We start from the raw sequence: 23,392 nt of genomic DNA on the forward strand, positions 1-23,392 counted from the left end.
GTTTTTTTCTGTTGGTTTGGCGCGCGGTAAAACAAGCTTGTTAAGTAAATAATAAGGAAATATTTATTTCGGATGGAATAATACCTGACGTTCACATCATTCGTCATTTTCATTGCAATTTTTGTGCCAGGAAATTGAGTTTAAAGGTTATTGTGCCACCGCAGAGATGCAATAAACTGATTATTGTGAAAATGGTGGCAATTTTGAAATGTTCTAACAATAACGAGTAATAAATAAATGAAATATATTAGAAATGTCATGTTTTCTCTATATATATACGCAGTGATCATTTCAACGTTTCACCAAATTTTAAAGTCACTTCGGACCGACAGAATAATTTCATTCCTTGAACTGGAATATTCAAAAAGGCGGGCATTACTTGCACGCGAAATAACAATAATAATATGAATTTCTCTAGGTTGATCGCATACAAACCGAGGAAAAGTGGCAAAAGGCGCTACACCACCTACTAAAACATCCGCTTCCTATATAACAAAAAAAATCGCATGGCAGTTGGACAAGCCACTGCATGTTTTTCAGCTGCCTTAACAAAACTGGTATTGCATGGTAAAGCCAAACCTGTCATTCTTAAATGCGCAAAAGCAGAAAGCGACAACAAGCCTATTGTCAAAGTAAATCAGTGCAGTAGACCAAATAGAAAGTATGCATGATCAAAATACAAGAAAATGGAAACACTTCATAGGTACATTAACACAGCCATAAAGTCTAAGCATGATCGCTGCAGTAAAAAGCTGTGCACAAAGCAGAAATGACTACCGCAGAAGAATGAAGGAATATCTGTAGTTGTCTAAGCACACCAGAGAAAATGAGTTCACAGTAACGTGCGGAAAAAATCGAAAACCGGCGATTCAGAAATGTATACTTTTAAGTAGTATGTCTTGTATACATTTCTTAAACTTAAGGGGTGTGTATATATTTCTGAAACTTTATATACTACCTTAAACTTCGAAACTTTTCAATTTCGAAAATATCTGGGCGGATATTTTTTTTTTTTTTTTTTTACCACGGGTAGTTTAAAGGTAAGCCTTTGGATGCCATAGTTTATTCTGAGTCGGTTTGGCATAGAATAGGTGTATCTAAAGTTGTAAGAGGTATGTGCAGCTAAGTACGAGGGTCGATCGAGATATAAGATCGAGAATCCGGCAACACCGCTGAGCGCGGCAGTTCCCCCGCTCTCGATTCCGCCCAGCCGCGCTTCGCTGCGCCGCTCAGTCTTGGCTCAGCACCCGTCCGGGATGGAGGTGCCCATTGTTGCTCCCGCCAAGTGCGAGATTCGTTCCGTAATTCGCTGTTTGCACGCCAAAGGGACTTCACCCGTGGATATTCATCGTCAGTTGACTTTGACAGAGGTGTATGGCGACAAGTGTATGTCCATTCAACACGTCCGAAAGTGGTGCAGGGAGTTTAGTGCCGGTCGGAAGGGCGTCTACGATGAAGAACGGAGTGGAAGACGGAGGCGATTATGGAGATGGTCCAACGCGAAGTGCTTCAAAACAGGAGGATCACCGTTCGTGGATTTGGTACTAGGATTCCTGGGAGTTTTTACGGTATAGTGGAAAGAGCTTTGACTGAAAATTGGGGTATCACAAGTGTTGTGCTCGATGGGCACCACGTCTGTTGGCAGCAGAACACAAGGAGAAACGCTTTGCCTATGCTCGCCAGTTTCTTCAACAGTGTCAAGATGACAAGGAAGGATTGTTGGACTCCGCTGTTACGGGAGACGAAACGGGGGTGTTTAATTTCACTCCTGAAACGAAACAAAAGTCCAAACAATGGCGCCACTTAGGCTCACCAGTCGCAAAGAAGTTCAAACAAACTCCTTCTGCTGGAAAAGTAGTGGCCAGTGTGTTTTGGGATAGTAAGGGGATGCTGCTGATCGATTACATGAAACCTGGGAGAACAATCAGCTCATACAGTTATTGTGCAACACTAAGAAAACTTGGGCGAGCTATCGAGAACCGCCTGCGAGGACGACTGACAGCTGGTGTAACGCTGCTTCACGACAACGCCCGACCTCACGTCTACCGTCAAACCCAGGACCTTTTAACAAACATTGGGTGGACTGTCATGCCCCACACACCCTACAGTCTGGACCTCACGCCCAGCGATTAACACTTGTTCCCCAAGTTAAAGGAATACTTGAGTGGCCAACGTTTCCGGAGTGACGATAAAATCAAAGAAGAGGTGAAACGCTTCCTCAACGGGTTGGCGGCAGAGTTCTACAACATTGGGAAACTGAAATTGGAGCGCCGTCTACAAAAGTGCGTAGCAAAAGATGGCGATTATTTCGAAAAATAGAGCAAACTGTCTCCTTCCCAACGATGTACATTGCTATGAGAATAAACAATGTTGTCTATTTGTAACATTGATGGGAACCTAATTTCTGGATCAACCCTCTTTGCGCTCAAATTGTTGTTGGATTTTTTTGTCTTTGTTAAAATGGATAGTATATAAAGAGCTATTTTCATTTGATATGCGGGACCAACACCCAACAACCGATACGTTTTTAATAGAAAGATGGAACTTTAACTGAGAGGTAAGTTTTCCATTGCCCTGATAGCCCGTTTCTGGAGGTTGAGAATGCCAGAACCGAACGGCACATGTGACCCCGAAACTAAGAGCCGTAACTGTAGGTTATAGTAAACTATAGTCGGGTACAACGAAAGAAGTCAGGAGAAACTCTGCCAAGATGACCGAAGCGCGGCAGCCGATTGCCTCCGCGACTGAACAAAAAAACAATGTCCCGCTCACGCGACTCGGCCCAGTTCGAAGCGCGGGCTGCCGTGTTCTCCGTCGGCAGGGTCACTGGCCGTCCGGCTCATGACGTCAGCCTAGAGTGCGCTAATTAGTGGATGGTCGTGTGCATCCGCCTTCGAGGTGCAGATGCCACTGCCTTCTAAAGTTGTACCTGACTATAGGAACTAATAAATTCTTTAGACAAATAAAAATTATATTTAGTGCGCAAAACATAGGAAGGAAGGAAAAAGGCGAGAGTCACACCTACGTTTTGTTGTACACTAAACCGTTTTATTGCGATAGCAATTATATGGACACTTCAACAGGATTTCTGCCGTCGCCGTGAGGTTCCCTATAGATAATATCTTCGCCGCGCGCCGTATGCCCGAGCGGAAGCGTGCGGGGACGCGCGCTATCACGCAGAGCGAACGCACTCAATCACCCACGCGCAAGCAAGGAAGCGGGAAGCCAGCGCCGGAGGGAGCGCGGGGGAGGGGGGGGGGGGGCACTTCTACTCTGCCAACAACCGCGCTCGTCGCTCGCTCGCCCGCACCGTCTCTTATCTCCACACGGCTCTGACCTTTATGCGCCGTGCATTCGCCGCTCAGTTTCCGTTGAAGCGATAGACCCCACGTACTTTCGCCCGCTGCGGCGTATGCGCTCGCTGCCAGCGTTTTGACAGTCGTTGTCTGCAGTCATTCAGTGTGATCTATTCATGTTTGTTTGTGCGCGCTCACACCACACTTGTTCATTCAGTTAGTAATAGTCGGGCCACATTTTACAACGCACGCTACACATGCAATGCTGCCCGGATCGGCAGTGCAGTACTACAGGTGTGTCCCTTCGCACGCGCTGCCCACGGGAAGCGCTTCTCATCAACACCACCGTTTCACACGCGCCTTCTCGTGGTCATCGAGTCTCTCTTCATGTTGGTCTACTTACGCCGCAGCACACCTGCTTACTTAATCAGCTCATGTTTACTACAATTCATATTGCTACCAAAGCCGCTCACCTTACTTCGTATGACATTGCTGTGTTGCTATCGCATTCATTTCTTCGCCCTTGGGGCGAAACTGTGACATTTTTTTTTGTCTAAAGAAGGCTTCACCAACTAGCGCAAGCAGCTACCCTTTTGGAATAATAAAGATACATTTTCACTGTGGCTGACATCGAAGTTCTTAGCCTCTTCAATACACCAACAGAGGGGGCTATTTTTTGGACGTATGTATCGGATGTTCTCTGACCACAGCATATGTTCATCATATACCACACCTAGAAACTCCGTTCACTGTTCTCTAACTAGGATGGTGTTCCGAAATGTAAGATTGAGAGAGTATCCCACAGTCTTCTTCTTGGCACAGTATAGTGACACATATAGTGGCACCAACCCCGACCGGGCGGGCCGGGCCTTTCGCGGGGCGCAAGGCTTTAGTGGACAAAAATTGAATTTCTTAAAGCAAGATCCGTCAGAAAATTCGTAAAGTACGACTTAACCACTACCTACAGACGTGATAGCGTCGGATTTTCATTTGAATATACGAGAAAAAATTCATATGAGCAGCCAAGGATCTTTGAATGCTATCGCGTTCCACTCTTAAAGGCGAAGCTTAAGCGTCCTCCAATTCTGATGGTGTTTCACTGTAGCTTGGTTCTAGGCAATATTGAGGGAAATGTTGAAAACCGTGTCTTTCTAAATTTTGATCGGGCCACATGTCGCAGAAATTACGGTGTCGGTGTCAACGGCGTCCCATACCGCGATCGCGTTCCACTCTTAAAGGCGAAGCTTAAGCGTACTCCTTACTTGTTTTTACGGCACACACGTCCTGCATCCGCTTTTCTTTTTTTTTTTCACGTGTTCAATCCCCCGGGCGCTACGGCCGCATTCTGATGGGGGCGGATTTCAAAAACGCTCGTGTTTGGTGCCCATTAAATTATCCCATGTCGTCATTATTATCCGGAGACTCCCTATATGGCGTGCCTCACGAAAAGATTGTTGTTTGGGCACGTAGAAGGGAGGAGGGGGCCCACAATTTGAATGAATAATTTTGGCGCTTTCTTCTGCAACTTTATATCTTTCTCCTGGGAACCATTTAGTAAGCGTTTTTGGAAAGTTATATTCTTATAGCAGCCATTTATGCTTGGAAAATTTGTTTGCAACCAGGTTCTAAAAAAATCCGCCTCCATTCCACCCTGTGAAAACGGATGTACACCGAAGCTGCTGCCGGCGGTAGACAAGCACCACCATCACAAGTGGCATATGTCACGCGCGCACGCAGGTATGCGAAAGTCCAGCATACGTCCTCATCTTACAGGCCCTCCGGAAAGCGCAAGTGCGTCATTGAAGCAAATGAATTCTTCGAACTAAATTGCGTCAGACAGTTCGTAAACTGCGACTTACACTCCACCTGCAGGCATGATAGCTTGGGATTGTAGTTCGAGTACAAGAGAACACATATTTCTGTTACGCGGAAACTCAAAGACAAAGCCCTTTCCCAGCTGCCGTTTGAGGTCTGTCTGAGTGGCCGCGGTCACTAGGTGGTGGTACTGTTTTTGGACAGTGTTTTCCATAAGGTCGATTATGGTCGCAGAGCATGCTGTGCGACAGATTCGACGGACCGAGCGCCCACGCATCAAGGACAGATACATTGTGTGCACGCGTTTTTCATGCGCGAGCGCATGCTGGCGTAAAGTGATTATGTCATCACGTCAAACGTTACGTTACATGATAACGGCATCGTCACGTGACGAAATCGCGTGATGACGTCATCACGTCAAATGTGACGACACGCGATGACGTCTCCGTCAAATGATGATGTCACCTGATGACGTTATGTGATGCCTCTTGGAGAAGCAGCACACTGTGCCTTCCCGCTTCTTTGCAGTGTCTCTGGGATTGGTCCACATTTTTGTGCGAGCACCGCGCACCCAGACACGAAAAATCACCACCAACTAGAAGCTAACAGCTTCGCTGTTAAATCTTGAGAAGCTCGACATGTGCCTTGCCCTTTCTTTCGTCCTTGTATCTTACGCGCATTTACGCGCCTGCAATATGCTGAACTAACACGCCACACTAGCTGTGTTGACCAACTTGGGAATCTATTCGTGCAGTTTCCTTTAATGACGATTATAGTGATCTTGTGCTTGAAACTGATGCTTTTGACCCTTGCAGTTAGGTTTATTTTTTGCACTAGTCCCTACAGGGCGTGGTATCTAATTATGCCGAAAAAATATTTTGGCTGTAAATATATGCGTCTGAGTTTATCTATTCGATATTTGATTCGATATTCGATACCTACACTACGCATTCAATTCGCATTCGAAAAAGCTTATATTCGTTGAAGTCTAGTACTTCCATTCGGGCGCGCATGTGCGCGTTCGTTCACATGCAATGTATCTGCTCTTCCTTGCACGCAAAAGACATTGCATGCTATGCATCATATGTATCCAATAGGTGTATTGCATAGCGTTCAGTGGATGCCACATGTACAGTGGATATCCACCGCGAACATTGTGCTGCATACCGATGCGAGATATTCTCGGTTGCACAGAAACCATACACAGTACATAAACAACACATTCAAAAACCACCACCTGAAACTATCACAGGCAATAACAGCCAAATAATGGCCAATGGATATTCCATCGACGCCATCTATCCGAGTGCTGCATTAAATGAACTTTCCCTGGATGTTTTAAGGGAAAATGTATGGCTTTGAAGGCCCCTTAGAAGTTTCAGAAAAAAAAATGAGGGCAGCTTGCACTAGTGGTGCAGGGCTGAAGAAACAGCGTAGCTGGGGGTCGATTAAAGTTTACGAAGCTCTGCCAAGTTTTTGCTATGTATTACTATGTTATGTCAAGATTTTACCGAGTTTTTGCTATGTATTTGTATGTTATGCTAAGGTTTTAACGGAGTTTTGCTATGTTATGCCAAGACTTTTGCAAACCTTCATCTCTCCGGTGTCGCTTTCGGCGGGAAACGCTTCGCGCAACACTTGCACGGCGACATTGCGCTTCTGAATGTCTTGAACCGAGTTCAGAGTAGACAGGTTGACGTCAAACCACAGCCGATCGCAGACGCGGCAGCTGTGACCAAACTCGACGTTCAAGAACTCTCGCTAAAATCGGCCATTCGCGCCACCCATGGATTTGCGGGTTTGACGCTGGAAGTTACGCATGACACTGTAGCCAGGATCTCTTTCTCGGCGCTTGCGATCACTCAGACAAGAGCGTTCCCTGCAAAGGGCGAGGTACTGGGGATCTTCCGCTCTTCGCTGTCGCTTTGACGAAGGTTCACCTGCACGGTATTCCGGGTTTGATCTGAGTCGTTGCATTCGTCCACGAGCAGCGGCGCGACGGGCTTCCCGTCGAGCACCTTCTTCCTCGGGGGTTACGTACCTCTTCGGCGGACCCATGTTTTTAGGTGCTCGGCGCAGAGACACTAGGCAATGTGCCACCGTCGCGGCGTCACGGAGCTGTCGTGGATTTTTTCTTTTCTCCGCCTACTCGGCTGTGGAAGCTTGGCGTTGCACGGAAACTGCGGTGCAGCGTGGTGCGGCTGGGCGCACACATGCCAGGTGGTTGCAAGGCTTCGCATAGTGACGTCGGAGCTAGGCGCAACGCGAGCCAGGCAGAACTGTGCCAAGTGGTTGCTAGGTAACACAGTGACGTCATAGTTCGGCGGAGTTTCTGCGAACGATTTGTAGCCCAACCTCGAATAGCTGTTTAAAACTGCAAGTTTAACGTCTGCAGGACGTGGCCTTTTTTTTTTTTTCACGGGACGGTTCCGGAAACATTCGTAGTATGTTTGGGTTCGAGTTTAGTTATCTTCATGGTACAAAAGAAAAGGAACAAACTAAGTCGGGGGTTCCATGAGCTGGAAGCTCATGGGGGTTCCATGTGCTGGAAGCTCATGGAACCCCTATGGAAGCTAGAAGAAAAGCGCAGGCAGCAGAAAGCAACCGTACACAAGCGAAGGCACATATGGCCTACACATCCAAGTGAGTAAATAAAAGTTTGAAAATAATAATACAAAAACCAACTAAAACATAGTAAATAAAATAACACTTATAAATAATACCAACATCCAACCAGATCTTTATAAATAGCACATTGAGCACTTAAGTGAGCACGCAGTTTTAGACAGAACCCGTGAGCTCTCAGGTGTAAATTACCACTTGCTAAGTACACAACTTTAGGCACAGCGCAAATTTCCACTCAAGACGAAAGACGAGTCGAAGACACAGCGAAGACCTGCGTACCCACTTGCGCTATACCTCAAGTTATGCAATACCAGCTAGACCACCAGTCTGTTCTTTTTTTTTTTTTTTTTTTTGGGGGGGGGGGGGTACATTTCGAAGACAGAAACGAAGAGTTTGAAGTCAATAGTTTCAACAAGTACCATATTTTCTCGCATATAACCCGCACCAAGAATTGAAAAAAAAATTGCTTAAAAAGTAGGGGTGCGGGTTATCTGCGAATATTCGCGAAGGGAGGGGGTGGGGGTCGGCTTTACGGCAACGCGCGGCCTGCCGTGCAGAGCCCGCATTGTCCGCATGCCTATCGACATCGACGTATGTTAAGCCAATAAGAGGCCAACACAGATTATAGCCAGATCCACATCCATAGTCTGGTTAGACACTTTTCACACCGTTTTGCAACGAGTCAGGTGCCGTTTCTTGTACGCCCAGTTTGCACAGTTGGCCAGCCTTGTTTAGGCATCATGAGTGTGTATCGGCGGCAGTCTTTCATTGTGCTTCAAAAAATGTGCCATAAGGGACAGCTCAGATGGTTCCGAAGATGATTACTTCCTTGAGAGCGGCGATGAAGCCTCGGATGGCAGCAGTGAATCGGACAGCACTGGCAACGTTGCGGCGGTCGTTTTGAAATGTGTTTTGAAAATGAAATGATGACTGCGTGTAGTTGTAACTTCCTAGTCCTCATTTTTGTCTGATAAGCGTGCGGGTTATACACGAGGTTATTTTTCTTTTCGTGGAGTTCCAAGTTAGGGGTTATACGCGCGAAAATACGGCATATGGCACATACTAATTTTCTGTATGTCGAGTAAGGCGACAGGCGGGATTAGTTTGCTTATCAGCTAAAGTACGTATGAATCTGCTGCCTCTGTATATCTGATGTCAAAGCCGACAAAAGCAGGTATGCATAAGTATTGTCGACTGTCAAGGCTCTGAAAAACAATTTGGAGGTGCGCGCGATGTAGGGGACAGCTGCAATAGATTGTAGAACAGGCTTTTGTAGTATGCCCAAAGTATTTAACACTGTCTTAAGAGCCTGCGGACAAATCCAGATCAAAGTATTATGAATGAGAAGAAAACGGAGCATTATACAATAGGAAATTTTGCTTTACAAATACTATAAGCTGGCACGTACGCAATATCCCTATAGTTTTGCAAAGTTCGTGACCTGTGTCTTAAGTATGCTAATCCCATTAGCTATATTCGTGAAAGACAACACCATGAGTTTGAATGGTCGGGGAAAGTTGACCTTCAGTATTGTTATGGGTTAATTTGTGAGACATTTCACATGATTTTCATTTGGCTATAGGGACAGTAGAGCCTTGGTTTTAGAGCAGTTTATGTCTAGGAAGTTTAGAACAGTATATATACCCACATGTTTTATTCAGTTCATCGTTGGTAGATACAACGAGGTCGTCAGCCATTTACCGAAAAAAAAAAGAAGACCAGCATCATCCGCATAAATGAGAATCTACAGAGCTGTCGACTCTTACGGTATCATTACTACAAATAATGAATAAAATGGGCCCCACTATTGTACCTTGTGGTACGCCATTGCTAACATTCATGGATAAAGACAACTATTGATTTGTCGGTACACACTGGTGCCGATTACATAAACAAATTTTTATTAGATTTATAAGAGCACCGGGAAAGCCGTAACAATAGGGCTTTTCCAACAAGGTATCAAGAATAATTCTGTCGAGCGCCTTGGAGAAATCTAATATCCCTAGGCTAAGCTTCTTTTTGTTCTTTTGGTATACCAAAGCAATTTTCGTTTAAAAGCCTGAGTGAATGTCATATTTTGACTATGTAATGACGTTGAGCTGCGATCCTCGAGCCCCCTCCCGAACTTTCCCGGTGAGCAGAGGCTATCTCATCCGTGTTTCCTCACTTCAACATTTCACAAAAATTTCTGCTGAGAACACCATGCACAGACACAATATATTTAAATGTATACATATGACAAAGTTTATTATATTTTTTAAAGAGGAGGTAGCCAACAAGACAGATAGCCAATGCCCAGAGAATGAATATATTGACGTATGTTCACCTCATTTCAAATTACTTTGCGTGCTTTTTTGACCCTGAAAAGACCTGCGGAGTTCAATGACCCCTTCAGCAGATTCTTCCATCAACGGCGTGTGAAAAGCACGTGAGTGATATATGTCTCAATATTGATTCTCTTTCCAGTAGGGCTAACGACTGGCGACAAAAAAGAAAAAAAAGCTCTTATAATTATTTACAACATTTACGCATTAGGGATGGAAACATCGCCTCTTGCATTCAGAGGCCATAAATACGAGGTGTTTCAGCAAACACTATCAAACAAGTTTTAAAGGTTGCCTGTGGCAGATAGCACAATTCTAGTTCATGAGCTGGTCTACTCGAAGAGGCGGACATTACTTGCACAAAAAATTGAAATGCATAATCGACTAATTAACAAAAATTTACTAATTAAGTTTTTAACATATTAATTTATGCCCATGTTGCAATTTACTAATTAGAGCCGTGGAGTTCGCAAGGTGCATGCACTAAGAACTAATTCTCAGGATGGCGCCAATATAATTCCCGAACATTGAGGAAAAATGTACAAGTAACTCAGCACAATAAAAAAGACAGACACAAGAAAGGGAGAAACAAGGACAAGCGCTTCTCCCTTTCTTGTGTCTGTCTTTTTTATTGCGCTGAGTTACTTGTTCAGTTATGCAGAACCAACTAGCCCAACAATCAACTATTCTAGAGGAGAAATGGATTGGCGTTCCAGTTACTTTCGTGCTTACCCGGCGTGGTTGTTTGGTGGCTATGGTGTTGGACTGCTAAGCACGAGGTCGCGGGATCAAATCACGGCCACGGCAGCTGCATTGTGACGGGGGCGACATGCTAGAACACCAGTATACTTAGATTTAGGCGCGCGTTAAAGAACCCCAGGTGGTCTAAATTATTCCAGAGTCCTTTACTAAGGCGTGCCTCATAATGAGATCGTGGTTTTGGATCGTAAGACACCATAATTTATATAGCTATTCATACTTTTGTGCTTCGATGCATTAAACGATGTTTTGTTAAGAAAGTGACTGGCACGCAAAGTTAGAGAATTAATATCTCGGCACTGGTGTCAGCCTGAGAATGAGTTCCAAGTGGATCCGTACTTACAGCATGGGCCATAAGGTAATTAGCTAAAAACTTAATTGGTTAATTTTATTAATTAGTAGATTATGCATTTCATTTTTTTGCAAGTAATGAGCTTCATGAGCTCGTCGAGTAGACGAGCTCATGAACTAGCATTGTGCTATCTGCCACAGGCAACCTTTAAAAACTTTCGAAAGTGTTCGCTGAAACACCTCGTATATAAAATTCACTCAGTTACCGAAATGATGCCAAGCCGGATTCACTGGAAATCAGAATAAATAGAAGTGTAGAAGTCATGCGCAGCAGCGCTTCTACTCGGACTCAAAGTACCAAAAATATAAAATAAAAAAGAGTGCAGTTTGGCCGGGAAGGTGAAGCACTATTAGTGATTGCGAAGTAGAAGACAATTACACGAAGGAAGATTCTTACCGTGTAAATCCGTGTAAGGATTGCACCCGTGTAAGTAGCGCACCCCCAACTTGACAGTCAATATTAAAAAAAGACATCCAGTCGAGAAGCAATCGCGGTCAATTGGCCGCGATTGAGGTCAATTTAAAAATGAGGTCAATTGGCCCGGTCCCACGAAAGGGCCGTCAAAATCGCGACAGAAAAGTGCGGCCCTTACACGAGTCTATACGTTAGTTATAGTGGCCATATAAATTGTAGCAAACATACACCTAAAATTAAAATAGCAAGCATAGCGTAATGCACGAACCATCTAAACTTGTAAATACCTCAATGGATGACCTCGAGCACTCGCTCTCACAACGCTAGCATTATGAAGAACGCCGGCAGTGGACGCCAATGGTTCGTACAGCCGCGCGATTCACCGCAACTCCGAAAATTAGATTCATCATCGTTACCTGCCTATCTTTATGTCCACTACAGACGGCCTCTGTCAGTGATCTGCAGTTACCTCTGTCTCTTATCTCTGCAACACTAGGGGCACGGAAAGACAGCCCGGCAAGGTAGACAGGGCACATGAAGTTAGCAGCCATCCCTGCTCGCCCTTTATCATTGCACCCACCAGTGATTACCAACAATTAGATATACCACGCGGGCCGCATAAGAGTCAACCGCGCACAGTCATTCACAGCTGCGGCAGGGCTAGAGGAGAAGACGCGTGCTCACCTTCCCATTCGCGTTTCATTACGTGACCTAAGATAATGCCCATCAATTCCCATCAAGCCGTCATCCTTTGCGGCTCACTGTTCCCTGCTTTTTCCCGTACCCACAGTGTATGGGTCGCTCATTTATATGGCTTTCGGATTTAATACGGAACATCTCGGCGACGACAATGGCGAAAATTTGCCAGGACTCTCGATATCATTGCTTTCGCCATAAAGCGAGAAATAGAAAAATGTGAGCACAGGGTATATATATATATATACATGGGTACGTTTCGGAAAGCTGCTGGCCGAGTGGTGACTACGTATTGATATGAAGAAACGTCAATAGTTGTCTATGCCGATCAGTTATATATGAATTTAATTCACATGGACTAGAAGGCATTGCAGTTTATCACAACCAAAAATTCAACACAGACTCAAGATTAGATTTTGAGCCAAATCATAATGACAAGTGACACGCAAGACAGAGGTCTTCTCTGCTTTCCGCGTGAAAATTCTGCCGTGTGACACCCATAAATATTTTTTACTTTTTTTCCACGCCTTGCTTGTTGGGCTTTGATGAGAGAAATCTTCATTTCGATGCAAAGATGCTCTTTCACATCAGGTTTTCTTGTTGTGGACAACAGTTTGTTTCGCGCAGTTCTAGAGAGGAAGATCTGATGACCACATTCGATTTATTTTTATATTTTCAGAATGCGCGATGCGCAATGCCAATGTCTTATCAATGACATCATTTTCTAAGCATTTGTCAATGTTTACGACGGTTTTCCTCAGGTCCTCACTCGGGGTTTGCGGAGCATCTTGGACCTCGATATTCATATTTCTACTGTACTGCTTAAGCTCCACAATGTATTTCCTGGCTTCCCTCAGGTCCTTCGGCAATTTATCGATTTCTCTATCGTACTGTGCACTCTGAGCGTTTGCCATATATTCTGACGTATCCTGAGTGTAAATGTCAGCGAGCTTTGTGGGAATATTCATTGGTCATCATAATGTCCGGAATCGAATGGCCCACACACGTTACTCGAATATCTGCGGCCCAATGGATATATACGCCTTTCCGAAAGATTGGGAGAGACGGAATAACACTGTCAGAGCATTTAGGGCCGCTTCGATTTCAGTCAAGCGCACGCAAGTAGCGCTGCGGTCTCGCGTCGCTCACCGTTGTGACCAACTTGGTCGCAGGGGGACCGCTGACGCAGCACCGGTACCGTCCCGAGCGGCACGAGCGGTGCGACGACGATCTGGACTGCCGGGTGTCTCCCAGCCAGGTGTGCGTGAAGCGAGCACGCGAGCCATTCGGCCGCTGCCAGTGCCCCTTCTACCGGCCCGTGGAGATCACCGTCAACGCCGTCGTGCGATGCGTCACCGGTGAGTGGCCGTCACTCGCACCAAATCATCGCCAAATCGGCTATCTATAGTATCGGCAGTTTATTTAAACTGTCGATAGTATCGAAAAAAACAATGTATAGTGTTACAGTATTTCGCTATAAAACTATTGATAATACAGTGTATAGTATTACGATAGTTCGCTATTTATGGTGCTACCAATATGTGTGCAATTTTTGGGTAGTGCTATTACCGCAAATTTTGCGATAACTTACCATCAGTAACACACAGTTCATGCCTTTGGGAACAAGGAAACGTTGCCAAGTTTATGTTGTACTGTTTACCTGCGGTACGTCACGTAATTTTGCATTATCGAGAGTGCACTCTCAATAGTGCAAAAATATCGATAGCGCGCTATCGATGATACAAAATGTATATAGATTTCGTGGTATCAATAGTTCGACCATGACAACCATCGATAATATCAATAGTACAATCGATAGTTTTTGCAACGCTGTGACTGCTACTCATCCGCTGGACCACTCACTCAGATACCCCTCGACACTCAAGACGCTAACCATGATTTCATTTATTCATTAATGAGGGTTTAACGCCCAGAAGCAACAGTGGGGCTATGACAGACGCCGTTGGATGGCGTCGGATTAACCTCGACCACCTGAGGTTCCTTATTGTGACCTTGAACTTCGCCCCCGTTGTAATGCGGCCGCCACGGCTGGGAATCACACCCGGGACCTCGTGTTCAGCACCACAATGCCAGCTAATTCGCCACCGTAGTGAGCCCATAAGATGCTAACAACAGTTTAGTACATTGATCACTTAAATTAAATTTCATTCTAGAGTGTTACGTGCCAAAACCACGACATGAATATGAGACACGCTGTAGAGCGGGGTGCCTGATCAGTTTTGACAACCTGGGGTTTTTTTTAACGAGCACCCAATGCACGGTACGCGGGTGCTTTTGCATCTCGCCCCCATCGATATGCTGCCGCCACGGCCGGGATTTCCTCCGGCGCTCTCCGACTTAGCAATGCAACGCCAAAGCCACTACGCCACTCACGTCAGCACGGCGGGTAATCTGGTGGAGTGACCAGCGGGTGCTTCGAGCCGTGGCTGCTCTTAAAGTTCGCGCTTCGTTCGTGGCGCAGGAAGCTTTCTGCATCTCCGATGACCCGTTCATGCAGCCATGCCTGTACGGCATTTGCGCCGGATGATAATTCCTTCTTATATACTCTTGTCACGGAATCGTTAGAAACACGTAACGCCGTCGTGAATGGTTCGCGTTCATTTGAACTTATGTTGCGTGCAAATCTCACCGGCAACTCCCGAAGATATACAGGGTGTTCCAGCTAACTTTTGCCAAGTATTAAAAATACAAACATAGGCGCTATGCGTGTCATATTGGTGCAGTATTGTTCTGAGCCGTATGGAGCCACGGCATGATATCTTTTGCAATCCCCCAAGCTGGGCAATTAGCAAACATTATTTTTTAATTTTTCAATTATTAACTCCAGCGAAAAATTCTCGGTACAAAAGTTGTAGCGCTTGTTCAGAAACAGATGATTTTTTAATCTCTGCTAAGATAACTGCCCTATTAAATGTTTTTCCAGCGTTTCTTTAAAGTGCGCGAAATGTAAAAAATACCACGTGACTTCCGGCTAACGCGCCACGCTTTTATCGCCCTCAAAAGTAAGTTGAACGAATTAGCAACGGCTGCTCCGCGCACAGAGGTCCATTGAGCAGGCTGTCGGTGGCTGCGATCGTGGTTTTTATCTCCGTCGTTCATCACACTGTCTTCCCTCTCCCCCTTTATTGCGTTTCTTCATTGGTCCGAAAAAAAAAAGAAAGAATGCCGGCGCTGCGTCAAATGCTGCCTCCGGTCCCGTATCGCATTTGCATGTGGCGGACACGTTTTCGTTGATTTTTTTCTTAAAACGGTAGGCCCCTTTTGTCATTTAATGTCCATCACAGTCACCGACAGCCTGCTCGATCGAGCTCTGTGTGCGGAGCAGCCTTTGCCAATTCGTTCGACTTACATTTGAGGGCACTAAAAGCGCGCTGCGTTAGCCGGAAGTCACATGGTATTTTTTGCGCACTTTAAGGAAACGCTGGAAAAAAAATTTATCAGGGCAGTTATCTTAGCAGAGATGAAATAGTCCGATGTTTCTGAACAAGCGCTACAACGTTTGTATTCAGGATTTTTCGCTAGAGTTAATAATTTTTTTAATGTGGACAGCTTGCACTAGTGGTGCAAGGCTGGAGTCAACAGCGGAGCTTCTGATCACCTAGCTTCTTCGAGCTTTTACATACCTTGACGAAACACACACACACTAAACGCCTCCACACTTGCCGGAGCTTGGCTCGTCGAAACCTGCTGAGCCGCCGCCAGAGATGCCGGCTGCAGTCACGGACATGGTGTTAGAAGTATTTTAGGTGAACCAATGGCGCCTCCGGAAAGGTGGAACTTCGGTCCGCGTTTTGTGCAGAGGGCCCGAGATGGCGCCACGGTATCCGTGGCCGATGCGAGATGCGAGGTATCATGCATGCTCACTTCCGGGCCGCGAACACCGCTCGAAACAAGCAAACTCAGCCTTCACGCTATAACGAGCGTAAAATGATAAAAACGGCGAACAAATACGAGATTTTGATGATACAGCCATATGCTGGTATATGTTGGTATACAGATATATGTTGAATATGTTTAATTCGCCACCTCGAAGGTTCGCGATAGGAGGATGCCTTCGCATTCGGACATGTCAAATCGTGCATTCAAACATATGACACTGAAGTCACGTTGAAATATGACAGAATTTAGCTCTGTTTGTTGAAGTAATGTTGACCTAGTTATACAAAAATAATATTTAGCTATAGTATTACAGCAGCAAAATGTACTGTCGATTGCTGTCGGGAACATTCCAACCAATTAGCGGTCCTTGATAACGCATAAAGAATGCGTGATGAATACAACCTTTGTTAGCGCTAGCTTGTCGCACATATTTACAGTGAATTTTAGCGAAGTGCCAACAGCTAAGTTTCAGGCACCGATGACGCTTTAGGGCATGAAAAAACATCCTGGTTTGGTACCGAGAGAGGGGAGACATATTTACAGTGGTGGGTAAGTGTTTCCAAATCTTCTCTATTCCCACCCGAGTGATATATTTCACTGTCTGTGTCTTACGTAGTTGCCCAGAGACAGCTTACGACTTGATCATTTAAGGAACACGTCCATTTGGATGTTTGGAGCCTTTACGAGGGTAGCCAGTCCACCGCGCTGGTACAGTGGTTACGGTGCTCGGCTGCTGACCCGAAAAGGTCGCTGGTTCGATCCCGGCCGCGGCGGTCGCATTTCGATGGCGGCGAAATGCTAGAGGTCCGTGTACTGTACGATGTCAGTGCACGTTAAAGAACCCCCGATTGTCGAAGTTTCTGGAGCCCTCCTACGGCGTGCCTCATAATCATATCGTGGTTTTAGCATGTAAAACCGCAAATATTCTCATTGTTACAAGCGTAGCTCTCGCACGGGGAGAGAAGGACGGCACACGCAGGTAGGGATGGTTCATAGAAAACAACCAACTCATGGCGTGGATGAACTCAAAAACGGCGCCTTTTATTACAGTGATGTAGAGATGCATTCATTCGTGATCAGATTGCTTTATTTTAATCCAGTTCTTAGCCACAAAAAGAATAAGACAGCACTTCAACTCAAAAGAAAAGCAGTATTGCCATGATGTCTACTTCATGTTCCTGACATGGAAATGGCAGGTTGTAGTTATCTAACACAAAGTCAATGGTTTTCTGTCTTTGTCAAGTGAGCAGGGCCGTCGGGAAACTTCGTCGGCACGGCGTCTTTTGCCAGAGCCTCCTTTCGTGGTGCACTCACGAGAACATGTCCTTTGTAGACTGCTTCCCACGTCTTCGTCACTTACCTCGGCTCGAAGTGCTTCACGCACACGTAGTCAGTCGACTGCATCACGCGGTCCTGGCGCGGAATCGTATGGCGCCAATCTTTAGGCGGCCCGCTTCTCCGGGTGCAGCAAAATGCGACACTTTTTCAGTGCAGGTCTTGTAGCCATAAATTGCACCATGGCACAAAACACTTCATGCCCATTTCACAGCTTGCCCACACGAATAGCAAAGCTTGTCATCTCACAAAAAGAATGAAAACAAGGGTGCAACGTGGCGGCCACTGCTTCGACTAGACGGCGACCGCTCGTCCACATGTGCAATATCGGCCGCCTCGCCCGGATCTCGGCCACGCAACCGCTCCTGCCATCTTGCGGTGTGATGGAGCGGAGGTACCAAAGTTGAACCCAGTGAGTGCACGGTGGCGGCGCTCCGTCGTTCCACCTGTACTTGTAACAACACCATGGTCACGGACGCCGCGCGCGTTCGGCGGGAACGCGGGGAAACGTGGGCGGCGTCGGCAGTAGTAGTAGTAGAAAACGTTTATTCACACAGAGAAAATAAATACGGAGGAAAATGTACATCGAGTGGAGCCTTCATTTCTAGACCCCAGTGGCCTTCGCTGCCGCTCTCGCCTGGATTACCAGTCCGCGCTGGGTCGCTAGGTCGGGGTTGGACAGAGTGGCCTCCCACTGCTCCTCCGGTTGTTGTGTTTGTATGTCTGGGGGTTTGGGGCCTGTACACCCCCACGTGACGTGGTAGGCGGTGGGTCGTTCGTTGCACCATGGGCATGCGTCTTTGTAGTGTTCTGAGAAGATAATGCTGTATTTGTGTAAGTTGGGGAAGGTGTTGGTCTGGCGTTGTCTCCAGTCCCGTGCTTCCTGTGCATTTAGCCCCTTGTGTGGTGGGGGGCAAAGCTGACGTTGTTTGCGCAGGTGTTGAAGTCGCGCGCCGTAAGCTGCGGGTACGGGGAGGGTAGTAGTGGGATCGAGGATTGTGTCCCTAGCCTGTCCACGGCCTCGTTACCCTCCAGCCCCGAGTGTCCCGGAGCCCACGTGATCTGATGTTTGAGCGATGAATTTGTAGCCAATGAATTAGTCGTGAATCTAGCTAATTTCTGAGGTATTCTGCCTGCAAGAAGGAGCCGACACGCCGCTTGGGAGTCGGTTATTAGTTGAAGTTCTCGGTTGGTCGCGTCCCCGTACTGAACGGCCAGCATGATCGCCGCAGCTTCCGCCTCTGTGACGGTGCAGTGCGGGATGGGGATGCTGGAGACTTCTTCGTAAGAAGAGTCCACCACCACGGCTGCTGCTGCGTTCGATGTATCCTTATATAGGGCGGCGTCCACGTACACCGTCCTCGGGCTCCGTCCCACTGTGCGTTTGAGGTAGTCCACTCGGGCATTTCTTCTGCCTTCGTTGTGGGATTGTGACATGTTTTTTGGGAGCGGGGCCACGTGTACTCTGGCCCGGTACGATGTCGGAATGTTTGTGGTCGACTGGATGGCGTCAAGGTCCGCCGGGTAGCCGATGCGCTTTAGGATGTGTCGGCCTGTCGCTGTGGACAGGAGGCGGTCTCACTGGGTCAGGAGGACCGCCTCCTGAATTTCCTCGAACGTGTTATTATTGCGATAGCAATTATATGGACACTCCAAAGCAGATTTCTGCCGTCGGCGTCGCCGTCGCCGTTGCCGTGAGGTTCCGTATGACGTCAGTGGAGATGAAATCGTCACCGCGCGCCGAACGCTGTATGTGCGAGTGAAAGGGCGCGAGGGGCGCGCGCTTTACACGGGGAGTGAACGCACGGCGAAGAAAAAACGCGCGTTCTGCGCCGTGCTCCCTTAAGGGCTGCAGAAGTAGGCGTCTCTTTCCTCCTTTACAATCACCATATATGGAGAACAAACGCGCCTTCTTCCGAAGCGCGAAAGGCCGTGGCGGGGAGGGGGGGGGGAAGGGGGAGAGAAGGGAGGCGACGTTTAGCTGCGGCATCAAGTGCCTATACGCTTATGTATAATAAACACCTCCCCTATTTATATCAGAGGCTCCGGCAACAGTCACCAACGCCGTACGCATTTTGTGCGAACGCGGGCAAAACGCCGACGGCGTCGACAACAGTTCTGCGTGTTGCCGGTGCTGCTGCATGTCCAAGGTTATACACCTGATAAAGCTACTATCATTACTCCGTATAGCTCTCTACAAATTTGCTATCGCAATTGATGCTTCGCCTTTCAGGTGAGACTGCGACAACATTTTTTTAGTCCCAAAGCTTCCAAGCTGACGTTGGATGTGTACGATGGGAGACCGAGGGCGTTCTTGTAGGCTACGCGTATCATCGCATTGGCTTTGTTGAAGTCTGCTCGGAGCAGGGTGAGGTAAGGGAGCCCGTAGGAAAGGCGGCTGATGACCAGTGCCTGCACCAAACGGATCGTGTCCTCCCGCATGCCTTTTCTGTTTCTGGCCACCCGGCGGATCATCTTAGAGATCTGCTGTGTTGTAGTCTTGAGCAGTTGGAGTGTGTGGTTGGCCTTTCCGTCGCTCTGCAGCCAGAGGCCCAGGATCCGGATGAGTGGTACCTCCCGGATTGGGACCCCATGTAGGAGGATGTTTAGGTTGCCTGGCGATTTGTAGTGGTGTCCCTGTATGCGGATCACTTCGGATTTGTCGGGGGAGCAGTGGAGTCCGCATCGAATGGCCTCTGTTTCGACACAGATTGCTGCCGCTTGGAGTGTGTCTTCCTTCTCGGCTAGAGATCCGGTGTTTGTCCAGATCTCAATGTCGTCCGCATACAGGGTGTACCGATGTTCGGAACCTGCTGCAGAGCCCTTGCGCCGCCGATCATGGCGACGTTGAATAGGAGCGGGGAGATGATCGATCCCTGTGGTGTGCCCTTGTTGGGCATGTCTTTAGGGTCCGATCTCGTGTCACCCATTCCTATTGTTGCCGTTCGGTTGGACAGAAAAGTCTTGACATATTGGAAGGTGCGCTCGCCATAGCTGAGATTGCTGAGCTCGGAGAGTATTGCCTCGTGAGACACGCTATCAAACGCGCTTTTGAGATCCAGCTCCATAATGAGGTGTTCGCCACCCCTCGGGATGTTAGACAGTACTTCCTCCTTCAGGAGAAGGAAGGCGTCTTGTGTCGACAGGCCAGACCGGAAGCCAATCATGGATGGATGAAAAAGATCGTTATCTTCTATGTAGTGTTCAAGGCGCGTCTGGACGACTCGCTCGTAGAGCTTGCCCAGGCACGATGTGAGAGATATAGGTCGTAGAGCTTCCACTGCCGGCTTCTTGCCCGGTTTCGGGATTACTATGATATCCGAGTGTTTCCACTCGGAGGGAATTTCATTCTTCTCCCAGAGCGAGTCGTTCAGGTACTTGGTGAGGTCCCTGATCTGTGCCTTGCTCAGGTTGCGGATCAAGGCGTTGTTAATTTTGTCCGCTCCAGCCGTAGTATTTCGGGTGCACAATCGTACTGCGGCGTACACCTCGGCTTCGGAGATGGGAGCGTCGAGTGCCGGATTTTCCTCACCCTGATAGGTCGCAGAGTAGGGTGGCGTGGTGCTGGTACCGATGTATTTGTCCCTTAGAGCCAGAAGTAGGGCTACGTTGTCTCCCGGAGAGAGGTGAGCAATACGCTTCATGATGCGTGTAGATTCAGATTTTGATTTAGAGGGGTCGATGAGGTTCTGCAGGATTGCCCACGTACGGGAGGTTCCCAGTGTTCCCCGCAGTGACTCACAAAACTGTTGCCAGTTTTGCTGTGCTAGGTTGGTGGCGTATGTCTGAGCGCCCTCTGTGAGGTGTGCAATCCGCAGGCGGAGGGATCTGTTTAGCCGTTGCCTTTTCCATCTTCCCACGAGCCGGCTGCGCTTTTCCCATAGCTTGAGAAGGTGGCGGTCTACCTCTGGGGCTTCAGGTGTACGGTGTATTGTTTCTGTGGCTGTCTTGTATGCCTGTCTGATGTCCTCGCTCCAGACGTGTATCGACTGGATTGGACCTGACGGGACGGGTGCATTGCGGAATTTGGGCCAGTCAGTGATATGGGCGGCACCCAGATGTCTTCTAATTTTGCTAGATGATGTGGACGTGCTGAGTATACAGTGGTCGCTGCCCAGGGTTTCTCCTAGGTTCGTCCACGTGGACTCGGTGACGTTCTTGATCAGGGTGAGGTCGGGGCAGGAGTCACGGGTGACACTGTTGCCTTCCCTGCTCGGATATAGAGGGTCGGTAAGGAGTTCCATTCGTAGGGCTTCTATTGCTCGCGCGACTGTCACTCCTCTTGCTGAGTTTGACTGATACCCCCAGTCCCGGTGAGGGGAATTGAAGTACCCGACTACAATAAGCTGGTTTGCTTGCGCCAGTCGACTGGATTCGGAAAGGAGGTTGGTGAAATCGGCCTTCGCCGGCCTTGGTGGCTTGTACGTGTTAACCACGAACGTGCTCTTTCGGCCCCGTTTGTTGGGCACGATCTCTATGGTTAAGTGCTCAACCTCCGGTTCTGACAACGAGTGCTCAATAACAGTGATGTCTTTTGCGACGAGGATTGCAACCTTCGCCATGTGGGGTTGGTGGATCGTGTAGTAGCCGGCTAGCGTAGGGGTTCTGTCGGCTCCTATCTCTTGCAGGCAGATAATGTCAGGTCTTGCGGGGGTGGTGCAGAGGTATTGCTTCAGGAGACCCTGTTTTCTTCTGAAACCTCTGCAGTTCCACTGCCATACTTCGATGTGTTCAGTAGTGTTTGGCTTATGGTTTGGGGCCATAATGGGGGACTAGGTGGGCTGGCGGGCTTGAATCGCTCCCGATGGAACTGGCACGGCGGCGATTGCGGGAGGGGCCTTGTTAGCATGACGAGGCGCGTTTTCGGCGTTGAGTCTGGAGCGCCTGTATGGAGTTGGAGTGTTGGTTCTGTGTAGCAGTTACCTGCGTGAGGTTGGCAGCTATGTTCTCGATTTTGGCTTGAAGCGCGCTGAATACTTGGGTGACATTTTCGATGAGAGAGCTGACTAGTGTTTTCTCCATGTCCTGTAGTGTTCGCTGTAGCGTTTGGTGTGTCACTACTTCATTGGGTTGCTGTGGGGGTGTGGATGGTGGCGGCGCAGTGTTGTGTTTAATTACTTGTTCGAGTTTGGCCATAAGCGCTGTGAGCTTCGCGTCTTGTTCTGCTATCTTAGCATTTTGCGCTTTTAAAATAGCTTGTAATTTAGGGATTCGGGGGTCTGTTTGAGGAGCAGGGTCCTTGCCCTTGCCTTCCCAGCAGCAGCTCTGCGTGTTGCCTCGTTGGTGCTGGTACATTTTATTTCTCTCTATCTCTCTCTCTCGTTCTCATTTTCTCTTTCTCTCTCCCGAGAATAGCGCGAGCCGCGCGCATGCTCTCCTTCCCTCTCAACGTTTCATGTCAAGGCAACATGTGCACGGCACAAAGTCGACGAGAGTTCTGCTGCCCACGCGGCAGTTTCGAGCTTTATCTCCTCGGTGACGTCACGGCCAAGCTGCGCCTCCACACTTGCCGGGGCGTGGCTGGAGCGTAGGGAGGTAAAGCACACGCCGCTCCGTGAGGTGGTTGCTAGGCAACGTGCGGTGGCGCCATCGCCAGACGCAGTGTTTTGATCGCACTACGCTGCCTAACCAAGAGCTTAAACAGCTCTGGTGTTACAAGTTAATTGAGTAATCTTTGTAAAATACCCAGCGTGGCGGATTGAAAAAAAAATATAATGACGTGCTCCATACGGCTCAGAACAATACTGCGCCAATACGACACGCGTAGCGCCTCTGTTTGTATTTTATTGCGATAGCAATTATATGAAGACTCCAGGCGGATTTCATCGCCGTCGCCTTGAGGTTTCGTATAAAGTACAGGGACGATAAAGTCGTCG

At 47.8% G+C, this 23,392-nt stretch overlaps 2 protein-coding genes across 2 annotated transcripts in view; one reads left to right on the plus strand and one right to left on the minus strand.

Annotated features, from left to right (window-relative positions):
* LOC125944177 (uncharacterized) overlaps nt 1-15,657 on the plus strand; it is a 38,066-nt gene extending 22,409 nt beyond the window's left edge. Inside the window, exons 3-4 of the mRNA XM_049664485.1 lie at nt 13,454-13,639; nt 15,587-15,657. Coding sequence (XP_049520442.1) covers nt 13,454-13,639; nt 15,587-15,657 — 257 coding nt within the window. The remainder of the gene's footprint in view (nt 1-13,453; nt 13,640-15,586) is intronic.
* Nucleotides 15,658-18,407: 2,750 nt separating this feature from the next.
* LOC119443708 (uncharacterized) lies at nt 18,408-22,078 on the minus strand. The gene is made up of 3 exons (XM_037708422.1): nt 20,443-22,078; nt 19,820-20,326; nt 18,408-19,075 (listed from the first exon to the last, which is right to left on the minus strand). Exons 1-3 carry the CDS (start codon nt 22,076-22,078, stop codon nt 18,408-18,410), a joined length of 2,811 nt encoding a protein of 936 aa, XP_037564350.1.
* Between the last annotated feature and the right edge of the window lie 1,314 nt (nt 22,079-23,392).

Source organism: Dermacentor silvarum, chromosome 3 (genome assembly GCF_013339745.2).
Source record: "Dermacentor silvarum isolate Dsil-2018 chromosome 3, BIME_Dsil_1.4, whole genome shotgun sequence".
Classification (NCBI taxonomy): Eukaryota; Metazoa; Arthropoda; class Arachnida; order Ixodida; family Ixodidae; genus Dermacentor; species Dermacentor silvarum.